This window comes from Anopheles cruzii, chromosome 3 (genome assembly GCF_943734635.1).
Source record: "Anopheles cruzii chromosome 3, idAnoCruzAS_RS32_06, whole genome shotgun sequence".
NCBI lineage: Eukaryota > Metazoa > Arthropoda > Insecta > Diptera > Culicidae > Anopheles > Anopheles cruzii.
Genome location: NC_069145.1, coordinates 36,925,332 through 36,946,151, shown reverse-complemented (window position 1 = coordinate 36,946,151; position 20,820 = coordinate 36,925,332). Strand labels below are relative to the sequence as shown.

The window sequence follows — 20,820 nt, the reverse complement described above, 5'->3', positions numbered from 1 at the left end:
GTAGCCGGGGAAAGTAAATAACATTCTGTGGGTAAATAGTTGCAACTTGACACTGGTGCCAATTGCGCCTTGCACTTCTCTTTATCGCGCGCGCGCGCTCTCTTTCTCTCTCTCTCTCTCTGTCTTGGCCGCCGGAAGGTAAATAGAGTGGTATAAAAATAAGGTAGCGCTTTGAGCTCCCTACAACAACCCAAACATCTCACCATCGCGGGCGCGCGCGCGAGGGGGCTTGGAACCTGACGCGGGTCGCCGTTCGGTGGCCTTCCCTCTCGACGGGCGCGGTGCATAATCTGTCGCGAAGCAGCGGGGAGGGCTGGGGCCTGGGCTGGGCGCTTCTTCCGCTGTTTCTTCGCCTACCCAAGTTGACTTCCGTTCCGGTCCGTCGTGGTCCGCGTCCGTCCGCGTTGTTTGCGTTGGCCGAGTCGTTTTACGGTTCGATTTGTTGTTTGGTTGTGCACGTCCTTTCTCGCCCAACCGGCCCACCCCTTCCTCCCCCCATTCCCGCAGGGGTATCAGCATTTGATATAGTATTTTTAATGTTTAAAAGTGCGCCCCAAAAGATGAAAAGAAACCGAGCATTAGGCTGAGCATTTTTTCTTCCGCACTCTTGCCAAGCAGACAAGAGCTGCGCGTTCCGAGTCATAATAGGGCGCGAATTACGTGCCCAATCTGAGGCGATTCGCGCGCTGTAAGAGCCTTTTGACGTGTCGCGCGAGCCACGTTGTCCACTTCTTTAGGTTGGGTTCTGGAAGGGGTTCTTTGTCTAGCGGACTCTCCGGAGCTTTATTTTTACGTCCATTGAACGATCGGCAACATCGGCAACTTTACAGATTAAATAACTGTGTTTTTTTTTGTTTCCGTTTCCGTTTCAGCCACACACTCATGTCTTTCTCCCGAGCCCGTAAACCACCTGCCTGGTAAGTAGAGCGGCACGTGCCTCGCGCTGTTTTTCCGTTGGTATTTTGAGGCATTTTAAGGCTTTGCAGACATCCAGCAATGATGATTGTACCGCACCCCGGACGACTGTAACCAGGAAAAGAAAGCCCAACTTTTGGTTTGAAGTAATAATTCTTTGACTCAAAAGACAAGAATCGTGGATTGAGAAACGATTTACTTTGACTCGACGTCCGTTTGTATTCAATAGAACCAGCAGACGAATAGAAGATGCACAATGCACGAGCGACGACATTTTTCGGAACTTTGGACCTTTAGACTTTTAGCCACTTTCTTCAGTGCGTCTACATAGGATCCCTCACAATTTAAATGTTAAATAATTCCGCTATTTGTCAGTCGGTGTTGACAAATAAATAAGATTTATTTTAGGGCTACAGAATGCCGTTTATTAACAATTCCCCCAGAATACAATATCGAGCAAATGACCGTCTCCATTAGACACACAAAAACTGTGACTAGACTGTGATGTTAGCTTTCTGTTCTTCAATTGTCTGCGGTTGGCTGGTATAAACCTTACTCTTAAAATAGCCCTACAGAAAGAAGTCAAGAAGAAAGTCGGCATTAATAAGCACGCATAGTTTCACAGTTTAACGATTATTTTCAATGTACAGCGCTATAATTTCAACCCGATGTTTTACCGTAAATTGATCCATGACAAAAACGGCATACACTGACGTTTCAGAATCTTGTTCATTTGTCAAAATCGACTGAAAAAAGGCGGTGTTAAGTAACATTTAAATAGTATGGATCGTGATGGATCATCCTGTATATTGGCCCAGTGTTCCTCACTTTACTCCCCGAAATAGACCAGGTTGCGAATTGGGGATCCATTCTGGGGACGAAGTCTTCATTGGGGAAAGCAATATCTCTGCACTCAATGTCCATGGCCTACTACCGAGAGGTTTGCGTGCGAGAGCATCAGTCGGTAGCCGCTCCAGCTCAACCCACTGCTGCTTTGTAAGATCAAGTCCGCTTTGGAACTCATCGGGTCCGTCGAATGACTCGGTAGGATATTTTCCGGTTTTTGGAGAATGTTTTAATTAATGGCACGGGCGATCTTTGATCCTTTATGGGAACCCCGGCGCATTGGCTATGTCGTTATGTCGTGTCGTCGGTCAGTATATATGTATAACATATATACTCAGCAAGCAATCAATGCTAGGTGCAGTTGCACGTGTTGTTACGTCGTTACCTAGTAATAGTGTTGTTAAGTGTGCAACATTTTTGAGTTGTCCATACACTTTCCTGGGGCTAAGTTCACGAGCCACAGCGTGACTTTCTAGCTAGAATGTTAGATATTCACCACACTATTGCGTTTAAACTCTATGTGCAATATTCCCAATACTTTGTCCATGAAGTGTAATCAGTAAAAGTATGACGTACCTGTCATTTGACTGTTTGACAGATGCAATTGTATAAAGTTGTGTTTGTGGAGCAGTTGTCCTGCTCGCCGTTGTCGATTTGCAGCCGCAATTCTTCGCATGAAATGCCTGAAGCGGGCGAATTCTTCACACGCGCGACTTCAGAGCCCCTTCACATGCCTGCGGGCGAATGCATCTTATGCGCGATGTGAGTCGGTTCCGCCGATTGGACAATAGTTTTATTTATCGCCACATTCACCAACCGATAAACGGTGCAGTGTGTGTAGGCCCATAAAACAACAACAAATAAAAGTTCCCGATAACCGGGCGTTCTCGTCCGCGGTCGGGTCGGTCGGTGGAGTGTCACCTTTTCAGCTAAACATACAATTGCACGCTTTCAGGGTAGAGAGCCTTGCGCTGGCGATTGCGGTGGCAGTAACAACCGCATTAACGATACCAATGCAAATACCGAAAGCTGGTGCCCCCCTTCCGAGTTCTTCCCCACCACCGCCAGCGAGTGTGGACACACAAAGGGAAGGGCGTAAAATGTTTGCCGGTTCGCCCAATAAGCTCCAGAGTACAACCCGTTGACTCGAGTCAACATCGGCGACGGCGCAAGTTTATGTTGCGCTGATGTCGACCAGACCTTCGAGAGTCAGAGAGAGAGATGATTAAGATGGCCGTAGCCGGTTTCAGCTTCTTGGCCGGGTGCCAACGTAACATGGCCGGGTCCTGTTCTACAAGCTTTCGATGAGCATGTTCCGGTTCCTCGTTAGCCGCCGGGAGAACGGGATTTTACTTTGTGTTTGGATGAATCCTACTACCCCAGGAATATCGCGGCGGCTGATGGCAAATTGGCAAACAATTTACTTTACACGGACCTACACCAAAAAGTGATCAAAATAAACAACTCCGTTTTTCTGGACGATTCCCCCGTCGAGGTTCGTTTCGATCACATGTCACAGCAATTCGGGACAAGAGTTATTAAAACGCACGGACGAGAGTGTGGAATTTAAGAAACGGGGCAGTAAAAATGAAGAACCTGAAAAAGTTTATCCTTCCCCCTCCCCCCTGCCCGAATCAGTTGTTCCGTTCCGCGCACTCCTCTGCGCCCCACGGCCAGCGAAGGAAGGCGTCATGCAGAGACGCGCTCAAGAAGGAAGGAGGAGGGAAATAACACCAATTCATGTCAATGTCACTGTCACTCAACCCCAACATGCAACACTGCACCAAGTGGCCGCCGCCGCGGCTGTGGAGCAGGATGCCCCCTGGTAACGTCCTGTGACCGGAAGTGATGCACGGAGGGGAGGAGGGTACTCGATTTTCAGAAATCAATATATCCCACTCTGTCGGTCAAACTCCCGGGTCTCGGGCAGGGGCCAAAACAATAAGTAAGAGTAGAAGAAAACCAGTCCCGCGGCCGGCGAAACCGGACGGCCCGAAACAATAACAATAAAATAATCGTCTCCGGTACCATTTTGATTTGCGGAGAGAGCCTACAATGTAACACCACTGGGTGGTGGCGGATAGTCACTGGGTGGCAGAGACGCTGGCTTGAGACGAGTTTCTGTTCTTCAACCGGTACCTCGAGGGAGACGAGGTCATTTTGGGTCCGCTGCGTGTGGGTCTGCGCTCTCGAGTGCAGAGTCTCTAGTAATTGATCGTTTCCGTTGCTCACGGATGTGTTTTTTCTGAGGTCGTCCCCGGGATAAGGTAGGGAAAATGAGCCTCTCCGCTGTCACAGCGAAAGGCCCCAGAATTTGTCCACAATCCAGTCTTGCGACTGCAACTGACTTTTGCCGATCGCTTATCGAAAGATTTAGAGATCAATCACAGACACCTGCACCGTCCGTATGGTGCATGTGGCAATAGTTACTGGGTTGTTCAATAAGTTTTGCGCTACAGTAACAGAGGGCGCTGCTACGAGCCTAGTTTTCTGTTTGTTAAATTGGTACACTCTTCATAAGAACGTATGTGGAGTTTCAATGTGTCAATTCATTCTTTGTTGAAAAGTCATTTAGTATCGACGTACAATGGAAAAAATCAAGTATCGTGCAGTGATTGATTTTTTAAGGATTAAAAGCAAAAGAAATTTATGAACGAATGTTGAAAGTATATAAGAACTTTACGCCTTCAATTAATACGATAGAAAGATGGGTTGTTGAATTTAATCGAGGTCGTACATGCCTTGAATCTGATCCACGTCAAGGACGTTCAAAAACAGTAGCAGCACATGTGATCGTAAGAAAAATACCGGATATCGTATTGGGAAAACGTCGAATGACTGAAAGAGATTTAGTAGAAGCCTCAGCTCTGGCGTCTCATTGACCAGCGTAAGCAATATTTTCACTGAAGTAATGGGTAAGAATAAAGTGGATTTTGTTTGTCAACTCATCACTATGGATGAGACTTGGGTCTATCACCATGATCCTAAATCAAAACAAGAGGCCAAAGAGTGGTGTTGGCCTGGTTCTTCGGCTCCGAAACGAGTTCGTGTCTAGAAGAAGCCAAGAAGTTGTTGTCATCAGTTTTTTGGGATGGGATTTTTTGTGTGGATTACCTGCAAACTGGTAAAACAATAAATTCTGAATATTATTGTGACTTTTAGACTTGCTGAAGGAGAAAATTCGTGAAAAAAACCAGGTTTGCAGAAGAAAAAAGTTCGCTTTCTTCTGGACAATGCACCCTGTCTCAGGAGCGTTTTGGCAATGGGAAAAATCAGTGCAGCCATGAATTGTTGGAGAATCCACCGTATTCACCAGATTTGGCTCCTATCGAATTCCATCTGTTTCCATGGTCATGGTCGTAACAGCTGTGGAAGCATATTTTGCAGCCCTTCCAGATTCTCCTTATCTGTCTCTGTCTTCCTTACCGAAGTGCAAAACTTATTGAACAGCCTGGCAACCTGGCACGCAAGATAGTGCCTAGACCGGTGCCTAGACTATAACTGGACACGGCACAGCCCAGCGGAGAGGAGGGAATTAGCAGGAGCCTCCGATCCTATGGGCGGGAACCCGTCGGATGGCATATTTTCCTCCGCCGCTCAATCACTGGCGGGGGACTTCGTTAGAAAAGATGCACTCCAACCGGCTGCTGTTGGTGCTGATGCTGCTCCAAGTGCCAAGATTCTTGGACCCGTGCAATTATTTGCATCAACAATTCTTGTTTTGCCTCGCTCTCTCTCTTGAGGGCCATGTGTGATGATGATTGATGTCGAGAGCGCCACACGATGTCCGATGCCGTGTGGTGCGCGAACGTTTAATTGATATTTTTTCGAGTTTTCCGCACCAGATGCCCTACAGTGTCAGGCTGTCATAGGCTGATTTCTCCCCATTTCTGCACTGCTCCGGATACCGCGCGATCTTCGTTTCTCTGGTACGCCCCGGGACCAGAAACCAGTGGTGTAAGTTTTGTAAATGGCACTTCACGCGTAACGCGTCTGGCAAGTTCCGGGGGCCGTCTTGATGCGGGTCGCGTCCGCACCTGAGTCCGTCCCGTCGGAAATGGGAACGCTTAGGACGGGTTTTTACCACCCGTTCCGTTCCGTCCCTTGATCGTTTGTAAGCAGTCCACCCCACCCGAGTAAGCAATCGCCGGGGATCAGGAGTTGCTCTCTCCGTCCGTCAAAGTTGCGGAATTGGACCACTGGGGGGAGTTGAATAATGCAAACCCGTCAATGTATCAAACCAAATTTTTCGAAGAAATAATTTATTTTCTCGTGCCTCGCGTAATGACCAACCGTCATCCGCCATCTTCTTTCCGCTTCTGAGAAACGGCTGCCCAAAAGCTTACAAATCTCCCCAAGACTGTTCGCTCCTGTGCCCCTGTGAAGCCTGAAATACAACACCTTCGGTTTCCAGCCGAGGGACAAGTTAATTAAAATTCATCCAACCGTGCCAATTGCACAGCAATTTGGCCCGGGACCTGTGTGTGTATGTGTGTTTGTTGTGTGTGCGCACTGCCTGATGGTTGCTAGTTTGATGTTGGATGCGAAACTGGATCCTGGTGGCTGACGGTTTAAGAACCGGCAAAAAAGCCGGCAAACAGAGCTCACTCAATTCCGCCGGACCGAGCGACGTAACCACGACCGTGTACCCATAAAACGGAACCACCGGCCGGCCGGTGGACCAGTGACCACCACACCATCAGGGTGCGCGGTGGCCAGGGGGGCCTATCTTGAGTCGTAAATCTTAGCCACACGACGACGAGTCCAGGAACGCCGCTCGTGAGCACCGTAAACTATGCGGGATTGTGGCAAATGCGCATCGCGCTGTATAGAACTCTTTCACTTCTGCCCGGCTCGACCCAACCCGACAGATTCCAGTTCCGTCGGAACCGAAACCGGATGTGCAGGAGTGTGGAGAACTTTCATCTCTGGCTCGAATGCAACAAGGCACAATGTTAATCACTCATCAGAAAGACGTGTCGAGGCCGTCCTTGGCCGGGCCGGGTTGGGGGTGGAACGGACTGCCCCTTCCTCGTGTTCGAGGGCCGTGGGGACACATAAACAAGTAGTCAAACAAACGAAACAAATTTCGTGTGCTTCTGTGGTGCGGCTCCTGCGAGATGGTGTTGGCCACCACACCATCGGTGTGCGGTACACACTACTCTCGCCTTTCCCGACGGCCCCACTCAGATGCTGTCATAAAACATAAAGTGTAAAGAAAGTCTGCTGTTGTGTCCCTCTGCTGTGTGGTGGCCTCTTCCGAAGAGCGATTATTTGGCGAAAACAATTTCCTAAATGTCTGGGTCTGGAAGGAGGAGAAACGTGTACAACAAGGACACCCCCGGCGGAACACCAGAAGAATCAGACAAGTCGTACGGCGGCACGGCCGAAGTCTAGAGTATCGGAGTCGTCGGAGTCGCGTGCGCTCCTTCGGGAGTAGCTCGTTGGTTGCGAGAGAACCTCACCTGTTTCTTCTTTGTCTTCGTGTTTTGTGGGCAACATAAAAAGGCCCAGAGTCCCACAGAATTATCTGCCAGAGCCCACTGCTCCAAAACACACATCATGAATCTGCTCGTTCTCTGGCGCACACCACCCTATGATGGATCGCCGGCGGTGACTCGTTGGAGGTACGCAACGAGCGCGCGTCCGTCCGTCCGTCCGTCCGTCTCGGAGATCCCAATGATTTGCATTCGGCTGCAACGGGGCAGATATGGTGCGATGAGCACACACGGACGGACGGCGCATCACCTAACGCCAGGAAATGGACCATGGAGTCGAGAACCCGCCAGACCCGGGTGCCGTTGAACTGATCAAAGGATTCTAGCTCCTTTTGTTGCCACCAGGTGGCAGAAATAAACCTTGTTTGTAAGCCAACCAACCAGCCACAAGAGAGGACACGACGACGGACACGGCTTGGTAGACACAAACCGCCGCCACCGGGACATTGTTCTGGCTGGGGGTCTGAACGGGGCCTCAGCCAGTAAATAAAAACGTGGTTCCAACCTATTGGCGTTGGGAAATGGAGCAGGAACTCTTCGGCGGCGGGAAATCTCTTCCGCTGCTGCTGGGGTCGGCCGGTGAGGTCCAAAATTAAACACACATCTTCGCGCGCTCTGTTCGTCTGGCTTCGTCTGCTTTTTTAATGCGATACGCGAAAGTGCGTATCAAGTGCCTCTCCCATATCACTAATGCAATGCGTTACAGCAACGTTAACACGGCACACGGCACACAATCAGCGTGAAATTATAGGTCTCCCTGCCAGGGTCCTCTCCCCGATGTGTGGGGAACCCTTCGGCAGCAGCAGCAGCTGCACCCGCAAAAAGTGCTGCAAGCGATTCCGGGTCCGTCTGTGTGTGTACAGGTTGTATACAATCAACAACCATCAGCCCGAAGTCCGAGGGGCGCATGTTGTTCAAGATGACCCCCTAAGTGCCTCCGGACTACGGAGTGTGTGGAGTGTGGAGTTGGGAGCGTACCGTCGCGTATGTTTATGCTCACACGAGTGTGTGTTCCCTGGGACCTCCTCTTGGGTCCACCGCTCGGGGCGCTGAGCTCTTAATTAAAATTAAACTAATTAAGAGGGCGCTCGTCGTATAATTTTCACACCATAATCATTTTCGGGGGCTACTGGTAATGAAATTAATATTTCATTCTATTTTATTATTAACGTTTACGTCGGGGAGGAGATGCGTGTACACTCCGCTCCGGCCGGAGCATGTATTTATGTAAAGGTGCGCCAATGGGGAGTGTTGGGGTCTCTCGCTCTCGCTCTTGGTGCCCGACACCCCGGAATGCCTCCGGCGCACGCCGCGTACTCTCAGGACAGGATTTACATAAAGGCATCGAGAGAGCGGCCTGTCAATGACCACGTTCTCTGACCTACGGCGGCCCTCTGGCGGGGACGCCTAATGTCCAGGAATCTGACCGACGAAAAAGAAGTGCCGCGGTTAGGAACAACGATTTATGGGGGCGCACGGCAGGTCCGCCGTCTGGCGCTACTTCCGCCTCTAGGCCTCGGTCACGGCCGCCAACGACACATGAATGTTCCATTGAACTTCGGACACGACTTCACCACAGAAGTCCCCAAACGCCCGGGTCCGGCCGGTATTCGCAGTTTTCGGATGGGCGCCGCAAGATCTTGGCGAGTGCGGCCTCTCCCCCGTGTGTGTAGTTACACATTGTTTCTTGATTTATCTGCTCCACCACAGAGCGAGAAAGAGAGAGGCAAGTCGGCAAGACGCCGGCCACACGACGCCCCGGCACGGCGTGAAAGTCGAGCAACAGATGTGAAGGATGCATGCAAGCCGCCGCGCGGTCCGTTATGAATTATTCATCCTCACGTGACGATTCTCGAGTGTGTGTGTGTGTGTGTTTGGGCGGATTTTTGACCCCTTCCGGGAGGACATAAGTCAAGTCGTGGGCGCAGCACTCTCGATTGGGAACACCGGTTCGTGCCTTCGGACATTAGTGTAATCCCTTATCTCCCGTAAGTTTGTCGCAGAACGGCGGTCACTGCTCCGGTTATGTGGCAGCATAAAAGGTGGGCTTTTTCTTTCCCCTCTTTACACGATGCTCCCCACGAGATTGATTCATTTGTCTGTGGCCCGCAATGCCCGGTCGAAGAAGTGAAGGTGTAATAATTTACCGTACAAACGAAACAATTCTTCAACCCAGCACCACGCCCTTCGAGCGGAGCCGGCTACCGGGCCGGTGATTTTGATGGGGGATTGCGTGGCCCATAAATTGCGCCCGGGCAGGAACTGGTTTCGTCGTTCAACGGCGGCGATGCTCCAAGTCCGAGAAGAAAGTCTTAATCGCGGACCGAACGCATCGTGCTACCGAAAATCGGGATGTGATAAAAAGAGTGCCAACGGCTTAATCGTTCCCCAGGCCTTCCAGGTTCATGTCCGGCCGGGAAGGAGGAAGGTCACGCGCACCACCACCACCACCACCCTGGCGTTGAGCGGATGATTTATCGCGCGGCGGAAACGCTTGAAGATATGCCATACGGACGCACGCCTGGCATCCCGCGCAGCCAGTGGCGGCCAGTGCAGTTTATCCTCAAATTAATTAGATCTTCTTCCCCGCCACCCTTTTGCTGCCGCACCACCACCTCCAGGAGCGTTCTTCTCCGCGGGCACCATGGGCTAAACAATGTTCCGGGCAAAAAGGCCTAATGAGATCCGAGAACGCGGACGCGGACGACCAAACGTGGCCGCGCGGCGTGGTCCGTACAATGGGACAGCAAATTGCCACTTTTTCTCTCTCTCGCCACCCTCCGTTTACGCCATTGCCCCGTGGGCGTGAATTGTTGGAGGTGTGCGGTACGGCTGGTGGTAAGTACAACATGATGTTCCGCGGGGACCGGCGACGACCGGTCATTAGTGGCCGCGGTCGACCGCGGTCGGGACACTTGCACGGCACGGTCGCGGTTTACGAAAAAGTGGCGATAATCGAATGCAATCGGAATGGCCGGGCCCGCCGGCGGTGCGTGTGGTGCATTCGGTGCATCGGTTTTACTATTGTCGGTCCCCCAAACCCCCGAATGACAAAGGTTGCGCTATTTTGTCGACGATGGTCAAAAAACCTGCGACGACATATCCGCCCGCGGTAGCTAGCGCCTTGCTTTGGGCCAATAACTGCGAACGTTCACTCGAATTGTTGGTGGGCCGGCCAGGGGGTTTGGACACAGTAAATACAACGATCTTCCATTTGGCTGGCACATTTGCCCGACACCGTTGCACGCCCGAGTGTTGTCATAATGTTTCTTTGACGCCTTTGAAACCTATTGCATACCTCACAGAGACTGTCCGGAAATGGTAGCTAAATGTAAATAATGTTAACATTTCCTCTGGAATACTAGTAATACTAATTGTGCACGTATTTGTAACTCAGTTTTGACAACTTGATTCTTTGATCCTTTATCGAGATTGGTAAGTAGGAGTAGCTAGGTAAACCTCATAAATTATGTTCAAGTATTCAGTTAAATAAAACCTGTTTGCATCAAGTTGAGCGAAGCAAACGTCTAGGTGGTCTAATGTTGATTAATGGCTATAGCCAAAAAAGTAATGATACAGAAGCAAATCTGGAACTAAATCAAGGCAAGAGAGGTCGTTAACTCCAAAAAAGGTGACCAGACCAAAAAGGTACAGAAAGTATTTGAAAATTATCTTATCAGAATCGACTGTTGCCATAGATACCGAGTCGGCAATGTGAACGATGCTGTGTTTCACGCATAATGACAAAGTACTGGCAAAGTGTAAAATTTATCACGATAAAAAAAAATCTTAAAAAAAAAATTTTTCATGTGCGTGTTTTTAAGTTTGTTTTTGAAACTATGAAATGGTTGACCCTATATTAAATGTTTAGCATCAAAGTAATGCTTAACGTAATCATTTAAGTTGGCTGATCGTAATCACTATTTTATCGGTTTAAATTCATCTTTTATCAGGGCTTAAGACTCTGATATTTATCAGCCATTAAAAGATAAGCCGTGGCCTATTAGATATTAGGATAATTCGTATAAGGGTAAGCCTTGGCTATTAGGGTATTAGGGTAGCTATTGGTCGATAAATTCAAGAAGTAGTAATAACGAACTCTTTGACGTCTTTATCGTTTACTTTATAATGTTGATTTAGACCACATATTGAAGAAAAGTTAAACTTCTTGTAAGTTCAGTCCATAATCAGAGATGCTTCACGGCATGTCTTTGGTAAAATACCACCTTGTTTGTTGGCTTACTTTTGTTCGTATCCTTTTTGAAAATAAGGCCAGATTTGGCTGCATCATAGAGACTACGTCGGATAACATGCAGTGAAGAGACTTTGGGTTTTGAACGGTTTTTGTTGAATATTTTTGGCGGATTGAACAGGGTTTATGCTGTAGATGTTCAGCGTACGTTTATCAACTCTTTTTGTTATTTATTTTTTATGAAGTGTTCAACTATGCTCTAGCTCTCGTTGGCTTAAACGATCATTTTATATCAACGAACTATGCCGTTTGAATGCTTTGTGCCGTTTGAATGCCGTTCAGATACATGTGTTCAAGAAAAGCCTGCGTTATTATAGCTTTCGACCAATACTTTCAACGATGCCGGTCAAGAGATTGTGTGTGAACTCTTAGATTAACTCATAATGATAGACACATTGCTGCACATTGCCCATTGCCCCACAAAACTGCTGTTGTTAGCAAACTATTTGTAGAATTTAGCCTTCAAAGTGTTCCACTACATGTCAAATCTGAAAAAAACAAACATCTGAAGAACATTTCGAAGGTCGTAACAGAAAAATTATTGTTTCACAATAAATTGAAGTGCCCAATTATACACACACTCAATACCGATCGGTGCGTGTGCAGTTCCCGCAGTTAGCAGGACAGTGAGATCCGTTGCATCTAAATAGCCAGATTAGCCCTCTAATTGGCACCGGCGAACAGTGAGTAGGTTGCACTTTTGGCGTACTTCAAACACGCTGTCCAGCGTTCTCCGGCCGAAACGCCCCCCAACAAGAAGTAACAAACACATACCCCATTTGCCAAAGGGGGAACAGAATGCTCTTTTTTCACCGCCATCCGAAGCATGCAGCAGCATAACAAATAAAAACAATTGAACCATTGACACGCGGGAGTGTAAATGCGCTGTGCCATTTAAAAAAAATGGAACAAAAAGGGTACAATGTATTGGCGGTGGGGCGCGATCGGCGCAAATGGCACACCGTCCCCGTTTCGGGAATCTTCCCTCTACCATACGAATGTTGAATTTCGATTTCGTGAATGAGGCTCACTTCCGGGTTGGCCAAACGCCATTTCCCGCGCCCGGTTGGTGACGTGTGGTGTATAATTCGTTCGTTTTTTCCTATTTATTACCCCTTGCACTTTGAGCAACGACCGACGGGGGCGCACCGGCACCGTTTGGTGGAATTAAATGAAGTGAAGTTGTGTGAAGTGAATTGTTTTTGAGCCGCTGCCAAAAAAAGGACCAACCGAAGCGTCGTCCGCGAATAATGGAAACCGAAAAAATCGAACATCGAAGCAACGGCCTGACAAAAAATGTGTAAACGAATGACGTGGTGCGCCCACGATCTCGTGCAAAGTAAATTTACATATTTGACGAACGAAGTACACGAACCTGTCGGCACCTGGTTTTTTTTTTGGTGGGTTGTCTTCGTCCTGGGGCGCCTTCCGTGTTCCGGTAGGGCCGCTTTGGGGGCCACCGCCGCACTCTGAACGATGCATTTCCGATTGACGCCGGCGGCCAGCTCTGTATGGTCCGTTTGATGATTTTGATTCCGCTTCATGGTTCCCCCCGGGTGCCCGGTGGCAATTTGTAACCCCGTTCCGCCTGCGGGTGCCTCTCGGGACTGTCACAGAATTATGCAAAATGTATCGTCGGCGGGTTCGACAGTGATGGGGTTTGACCTTTTTTTTCCCCGTTTTTTGTTCCCTCCGTTACGTGATATCATCGCGGCGGGTTAATATGTTGTGATTATTTGGAAAATATTGTAACACTCTCAGGGCCACTTGTGTCTGCCTGTCGCGGCCGTTTATGTCCTATCCTTTTCTTGAGTGTTTTTCTTCTTCCTTTGGTTTCATAATTTTCATAAACGCGGGGCTCCCAGCGTTACTTTGTACCCAGTTCGAGGCCGCGTTCTGCCGCTTCCAAATATGCGCAATCCGCCGCCGCCGCCGCATAAGGTCCGATTCGTTTCGAAGCATAAAACATTCAAACAGTTTTACAGCCGCACATACATTGTTGTTGGTCTCCGCGCGGTCTCATTTGTTTCTCTCACGCCGCCGCCCCGTTTGGTCTCGTGGTGGTAGGCTCGAAGTTTGGAACCGCTCGAAATGTCCTCGCGCGCAGGATAAACCACACGAAATCGGATCGACATGCGCCCGCCCCGTTCGGCTTCCTTTACCCACAGCGGGGCCCACAGCTGCAAACCATTCCGGCACTGCTTACGCGAAACGCGCCTCTCCAGCCGCGCCGACCGAAGAACGAAGAAAATCGTTAATCTCAAGTGTGTTCTGGTGCGCGGACCGCGCGCGCCCGCGCGCCTTGCTTGTGACGACGCGCCGCACAGTCCTTTCCCAACATTGTTGCTGTAAAATGTGAAATCGATTTCGTTGCACGCTGTGTGTCGAGGCCGAGGAAAGTCAGCCCGAGCCAGTTACACACAGAGTCAGTTCTATTAATGTGTCTGCCTGCGCTTGGTCCATGTGGTGTGTGCGTTCACATACAAATTTGTTCACAGGAAGTGTCAAAACGGTCAGAACGTGGGATCACCAGCCAGCCACCAGCGTTGCCCGTTCGGGTCCTTCGAGAGGCCAGCGGCCATTAATGTCACCAGGGCGGTTGGGTATTTATTTTCACAAAATTTATGATTACCCTTCCCGACGGGTAGACCAGGCGCGCGGGTTTTTGGTTGCAAACGGGCGCGCGGTGGTGGTGGTCCTGCTAAGCCCAAATCTCGACCAGGGAAAGGACTGTTTTGTTGGCCTTTTTTTTTCGCTGCGCAGACATTGTAACACTGGGAGGCTGAGTCGCACAAAACGCTTAACACTAAACAAAGCCCAATTTGTTTAGAACTAAATCCGAACAAAATCACAACAAAGTTGTGAAGCAATTTTGGAGCATAAAAATTAATCGCTCTCTGCAACAATGTACTCGGCGGGATGTGACTAATCGAACCGAACCCCAACCAAAGAAGGCTCTGGGGTTGATGATGCAAACAAGTGACAATGTATTCAAAGCCCGCCCGCTTCAATTGAAGAAGCCTGGCCAGCGTTAATTGTTTAATCCCATTGGTCCCGAAGACGGTCCTAGTTACATTGGCCCTCCTGAATCCTGCAGGCGGCCCCCGTACTTTGTATGCGCAGTGCGCCCAGAAACCCTTTGATGTTTTGAAGTAGACGGATTGGTTTTGTTTTTCTTTCCCAACACTTCTGCTGCACTCGTGTTAGGAGTTGGTCTGATTGGAGATCGAATTTGAATACATAAATCTGTGTCCCGCGATGAGCCCGATTGGGATGTGACACCATGTCCGTCGTGTGCACGGCGCGCGTCATATTTTTCGCACCCTCCAAACACTCGGACAGGTGTTGATGTGTATGTTGTGCATCAAATAAACACTTCACGTGTTGGGCCGCGTGCGCCACCCAGTGAAGCATATTTGGACAAACAGTTTACTAGCAACGCGTGCGAAATCGTTAACCTCCATCCGGCGGAACCTTTCTCGGGAGCGGTGGCGTGCCACATCCGTTGCCCATCGTCGATGATGAATTCCGCCGGGCACGCGGGCAGCTAATTATCGTCCTCGTGGAGCGCAATTGATGTGGCCAGTCCGCGGAGTACTTTTCGGCTAAAGAGTTTCCCAGCCGCCTGGCGGGTCGCGCGCTCCCGTGTTGGTCAGCAAATAATAAAATTCAATTTAATTAAAATTGAAATTAAAACTGGAAATAATTACAAATAAATCATAATTATATCGTGTGGTTAGATTGTGTGCAAGCTAATTATAAATCAATACCTCTCCTGCTGCTGGCTGGCTTGGCTGGCGCTCGCGGGGGGTGTCATTAATGGCCAGCCACAGTAGCCGTCAGTGGCCAGTTCATGTCGACGGAGCCGTCGGATTCGATTGCCAACACGCACTTCATATACAATTTAACCGCCACGCACGGTGGCGGCACTCGCGAAAGCGTTTGTTTGATGTGAGACAACAGTGGCTCAATTCGGGGCGTGAAAAACTGAAGGCAAATAATTCGATGATGAATTTCGCTCTCTGATGCCTGCACAAGAGTCTGACCCCGACACCCAGCTTTTGTGGGTTATCGGGAAATTATGTAACAACATAATTACTGTTAATGTGAACATTAAATAAAAATTCACTCTCGTGTGTCCCTTAATTGAATGCTGCGCCGCGTGCCCACGAAACGCGCCCTGCTCGAGCGAAGAGGGCTTCCGGTTGATTAGGTTCTGACTCGTAGGTTAAGTATTTACCCGTAAATTACGCGTCAACCTCTTGCGAATTGAATAGTCCAACCGTTTTCAAATTAATTTGGAAAGTCCTTTTTTGTTATTTTTATTTAAGAACAGGAAGAACCATATTAGGCAGCAACTTAAAATTTTGCTGTCCAGTTAATGCACTGCAAAAAAAAAATTTAAGGTTGACTAAAAAGAAATTCACTATTTTCTCGGTAGATGGTGATCGTATCTCCTGAAGTATCGATCATACAATTTCAAATTTATGCTCATTTCAAGCTGACACTTTAAACTTAAAAAAATACTTTCTTTGTTTTTTGTTTGTTCCATTCGTTTGTGAGTTACAGGGTGTTGGCAATGGAAGTCAACAACGAGAAAATTAGAGTTTTTCTTTGGCAAAGGCAACAATTCAAGCAAGGTCGCTGAAATTGTAGATAATATTTATGATGCCGATACTGGAACAACAACTTGGTTTCGCCGACCTGGTTCCTGGTTCTGTTACTTTTGATATAAAAGATACACCTCGCATAGGCACACTCGGCGTAGAAAATGTCGATAAAATCACAGAAATAATCAAAGTTGGTCGGCATGTTAGAAGTCGTAGCATCGCTCAGGAGCTGAAGACTAACCGACCAACAATTTTAAGCCATTTGAGTTTGTATTATCACAACCTCCTGAGTGTTACGAAATTGGGATCAAGAGAAGACTGTGAAAATAGATTGCTAGAGTTTATCGCCAACAACGGCTAAGACTTCTGTAAGAGTGCATTATGAAGCTACCTTTAAAAAGGAAACCAAATTTTCAACAAAATTTTGACGCAAATCGGACCATTCGAAACATTTTGTTTGAATTTCGAGATTTTGTTTCGAGTTTCACGCAAAAAAAACTGATTTCTTTTTCCCGAACCAAATATTAAAAATGAATAGAAAAGAAAACAATATCAGTTCTGGTATCGAGAAGATTACATTCAAAAGAGTACTTTAAGTAATAATTCCTAAACCGAAATGATCGTTAACCGTAGTATTAACCAAGAAGTATTTTTTTAACTCTTAAACCAAGAAGTATTAATCACAAAAATATTACTAGGACCTGCTTCTCAAGTGAAATTTCTCTGATCTATTTATTTTATTTGAACCACCGAGACGAAACAGTAGTTTATTCAGTGCAGCATTGATAATGGCTTTGTTTTCTCTAGTGGAAGACGATTATAAGCTGGACGAAGGAGGACTTTGTTAAAGAGATTTAAATACCCGTTCTTAAAGCTACCCGGCTAAAGCCTTGAGTCTTAAGTTTATTGCATTAACCACACCGACTTAAAATGATTCTCCTTCTTCCTACCAAACGTAATTTTTGTTAGCATGTTAACGAATGCCGGGATTGTAGACCAATTTTCAATACATGACAGCGGACTGCACATCGCATTCAGTGGATTTCCTGGCTCGTCCAAAAGGGTGTAAAGTTTCACCTAATTCACGATCCAATAACGAACACAGATTGTGTAAGATCAGTTAACGACAATTTTTTAAGAGTCCTAGACGTTCGCCTGTCATCCACATGTCATCGGAGTGAGCCTTGAAAAATCCTACAATTGAGGTTACCACCGCATCGTTTTTGCGGCTCACTATCAAAACTATTGACCACTCACTTCAGCTACCGGGATCGCTTGTAAACAGACGACCCGAAGGAATGGCCCGTCGGACGGGGGCCCCGAGACTTAGCCGCGTGGCCTCGCGACTAATCTTGCTGATAAGCCGACACCAAGCGCCACACAATCCCTGCGCGCTCGCACCCTTCACCCGGACCCGGAACCACGGGGTTGACATTGGACACGTACGGCGACACCCTGCGCCGATGTGACTCCGAAACGTGATTTGCGCGGACAGTTAGCGCGCTAAACTCTCCTCGTCGCCGCTGCCGCTGCTTCCTGGTCCCATTTGTTTCCGACGACGACGACGACGCCAAACGTTGACAAATAGGCTCATTTGGTGATTGAATGGCTCCGTCGCCGTCAGCTTTGCCGGTGACAAGACTTGCAAGGGGGAAAAAAAATCAAGACACGGCAATCGAAAAAAGGAAACCGACTCCAGGTGTGGAGTTCCACGGCGGCGGAGACCGCGATACGTGCCAGAATGCCAGTTAACGTGCCACAACACCTTATGCGCTGCCCGAAACGATAATTGTCCGCTGTCCGGCTTTTGCGAAACCCGCGTGTCCGTGTGTTTATCGGATAAAAACGCGGCCACAAATATTTTGCCACGAAAGAGCGATGCACATTATCGTTTTCTCTGCAACAACACGCCCCGCTTGAAGATAGGTCGCGCCCCCCTTTTGATGCACTTTTTCAAGACTTTATTAGAGTAGATAAAATCCCTGTGGGGTGGTTGCCTTAAAACTTTATTCTCGAGGCCCACGCACGTATCGACCGTCGTCGGCGTTTAGTGTGCGAGCACCGTCGGCTCCGGGTGGTAGCGTTGCAGGAAGTAGCTAACCAAAACACCTTCCCGGGTGCTGGGCCAGGCACGGTTCCGCGATACGGTGGATCGCGCGTTGGCCACGGAGGCAGCCGGAACAGCACCTTCTAGGCGCTGCAGCAGATTGTTCAGCTGGAATGCAATAAAAACGGGGGGGAAGATTGACAGACCGGTAATAGGCTAAGCTGGGGCCGGTTTCGTGTGCTTACCATCTGTTCCTCCTCGAGCGTGTTGGTCCGGGTGGCGATACTTTGTATGAGGCTGTTCAGCCTGCCCTGACCCAGGGTGCTCACGACGTACGGATAGTTGTAGGTTAGGAAGCTGATCAACGCATCGACACCGTCGCGGTTCGCCAGAACGGACGTGAGCACCGAGTACCGCTCGTCCGGACTGTAATTGACCTGCAGCCCACCACCGATGGACGTCTGAAGGTAGGCACTCAGCTCGGACGCATCGTTCGAGCAGCCGAGCGAGCTGATCAGAAGCGACCGCTCGGCCCGGTTGTCCGATGCCTTCAGTTTGTCGTACAGATACTGGAACGCCGAAGCGTTTGTGGAACGCAACCCGTAGCAGTACACGACCGCGGCCACATCCGGATGGACCGCTTCCTCTCCGGCCACTTCGCGTTCCAGCGCACTGCGGGTTTCCTCCAAACAACCTACGATGCCCATCCGGCAGGCCCAGGTCGAGATGGTGCGCTTCAGGTACTTGTCCAGCAGCAGCTCACCCTCCGGGACACCCGTGACGTTCAGCGTGGCGAACACATCTCCGACCATCGTATCGACAAACAGCTGATACCAAGGGTAGTCGTCCGAACCGCGGAGACGATCGTCGAAGTAGCTGAAGACCCGATTGGCGGCCGCCCACGGCGGGTAGTGGCGCTCGTGGCGCACGTACGCCAGGATCTCCAGTGCGACCAGCATGTCCAGTCGGTTCGAGCGGGCCAAGTTGAACGAGTCGTCCACCAGCTGGGCCCGACTGTGCATCGGAATGGCCTCGCTGTCATCGAGGAGCGCCCCGATCAGAAGCTGCCAATTCTCCGGGTCATAGTTGACGCGATAGAAGCCCGTCTGGTTAACGTTGGCAAGGATCCACCGATCGGCGGGTATGACTGTCGGGATCAGAGCCGCGCGTGTCGTGAGCCACTGCCACTCGAGAGTGGCAGATGTTGACCCTTCCTCAAGGATCGTGTACGGAATCATCCACACGGTCTGATCATCGTTCACGACCTGGTTACTGTAGTAACGATCCTGCGACACCAGCAGACTACCCAAAGGCGTACGCCTTACGTCCAGCACGGGATATCCAGCTTGAGTGGCCCAGCTTTGCACAAACGTTTCCATGTCGAGCGTTTCCGGCAGTAGGGTAGTGTTCTGTGTCGCTTCCTCCATGGCCGCCACTAAATCACCCTCGTTGACGCTATCAAACTCGTTGCGCTCGAGATACGCTCTGATAATCTGACGCCACGTTTCATCCGTCACCAGCTGGCGGAACATTTGCAGTACGGAGCCGGCCTTCGAGTAGGCCACGTTATCGAACAGGCTCGAGATGGTGGAAAATGTAGCACCCCGACTCAGCGTCATGGGGCGCGTATTTGGCGATCCGTCGCTGACGAGAACGGACTGGACCACCTGCACGTTGAACAGCTCACGGTACTGGCGCTCCGGGTAGGCCAAATCCGCCGCCATGTACTCGTAGAGTGTCGCGAATCCCTCGTTGAGCCACAGATAGCTCCACCATTCGTTCGTAACGACGTTACCGAACCATTGGTGCGCGAACTCGTGCGCAATGATGGTCGTGACGGACGTCTGCGTCTGATAAGTGCTAACGCCGTCCCGGTACAGCAAGTACTCCTCCCTGTCGTCGTCACCCAGATAATCGTTTAATTGCGATGACGCAGCCAATGTCGCAGCGGCGGCGGCGGGGCTAATCGATAGCCGCACCCGGACTTACCTGTACTTGCAGAGACCCCAGTTCTCCATGGCGCCCGCAGAAAAGTCCGGAATGGCCGCTTGGTCCATTTTTTCCATGTAGTTCCGGTACGGCAGCCCAAGGTAGTCGTCCAGAGCGGCCAGCACACGGGTGCCGGCCTCCAGGGCGTACTGCGTTTCGTTGATGGCGGTCGGACGAACCAGAACCCGCTGGAACTCATTCTGCACGTACACAAAGTTGGACACCATAAACGCCAGCAGGTAGACGGACATTCGGGGCGTAGTATCGAAGTAGTCTATCACGTACCCATCGTCGTCACTGTCGATCGATCAAGAGAGAGCATACGTCACCACGGGGGAATCGAGATTTGAAGAACTCTGGTTTTCGGGGACACTTACCCTGCGCTCAGCGAATTGGGTGTGTTGGCCACGGCCGTATAGCTGGGATGATGTTTGATTCGCAACTCGATCGTTGCCTTCAGGGCCGGCTCGTCCAAGCATGGGAACGCCGACCGGGCACTAATTGCCTGGAACTGGGTGACGGCCAAGTTCCTCGTCGCGCCGTTCTCGTCCTCGTACGAGCTTAGATAGAATCCATCGTTATCGGTCCGCAGTTGGCCGTCGAACTCGATGCTCAAAATGTACGGACCCACCGCAAGCGTGCGCCGTAGGGCGAAAGTGATAA

At 49.7% G+C, this 20,820-nt stretch overlaps 1 protein-coding gene across 1 annotated transcript in view; it reads left to right on the top strand.

The window, feature by feature from the left end:
* Positions 1-20,820, top strand: part of LOC128271817 (uncharacterized) — an 88,692-nt gene that overhangs the window by 36,362 nt on the left and 31,510 nt on the right. The window contains exon 3 of the mRNA XM_053009471.1: positions 873-917. Within this exon, the coding sequence (XP_052865431.1) occupies positions 873-917 (45 nt within the window). The remainder of the gene's footprint in view (positions 1-872; positions 918-20,820) is intronic.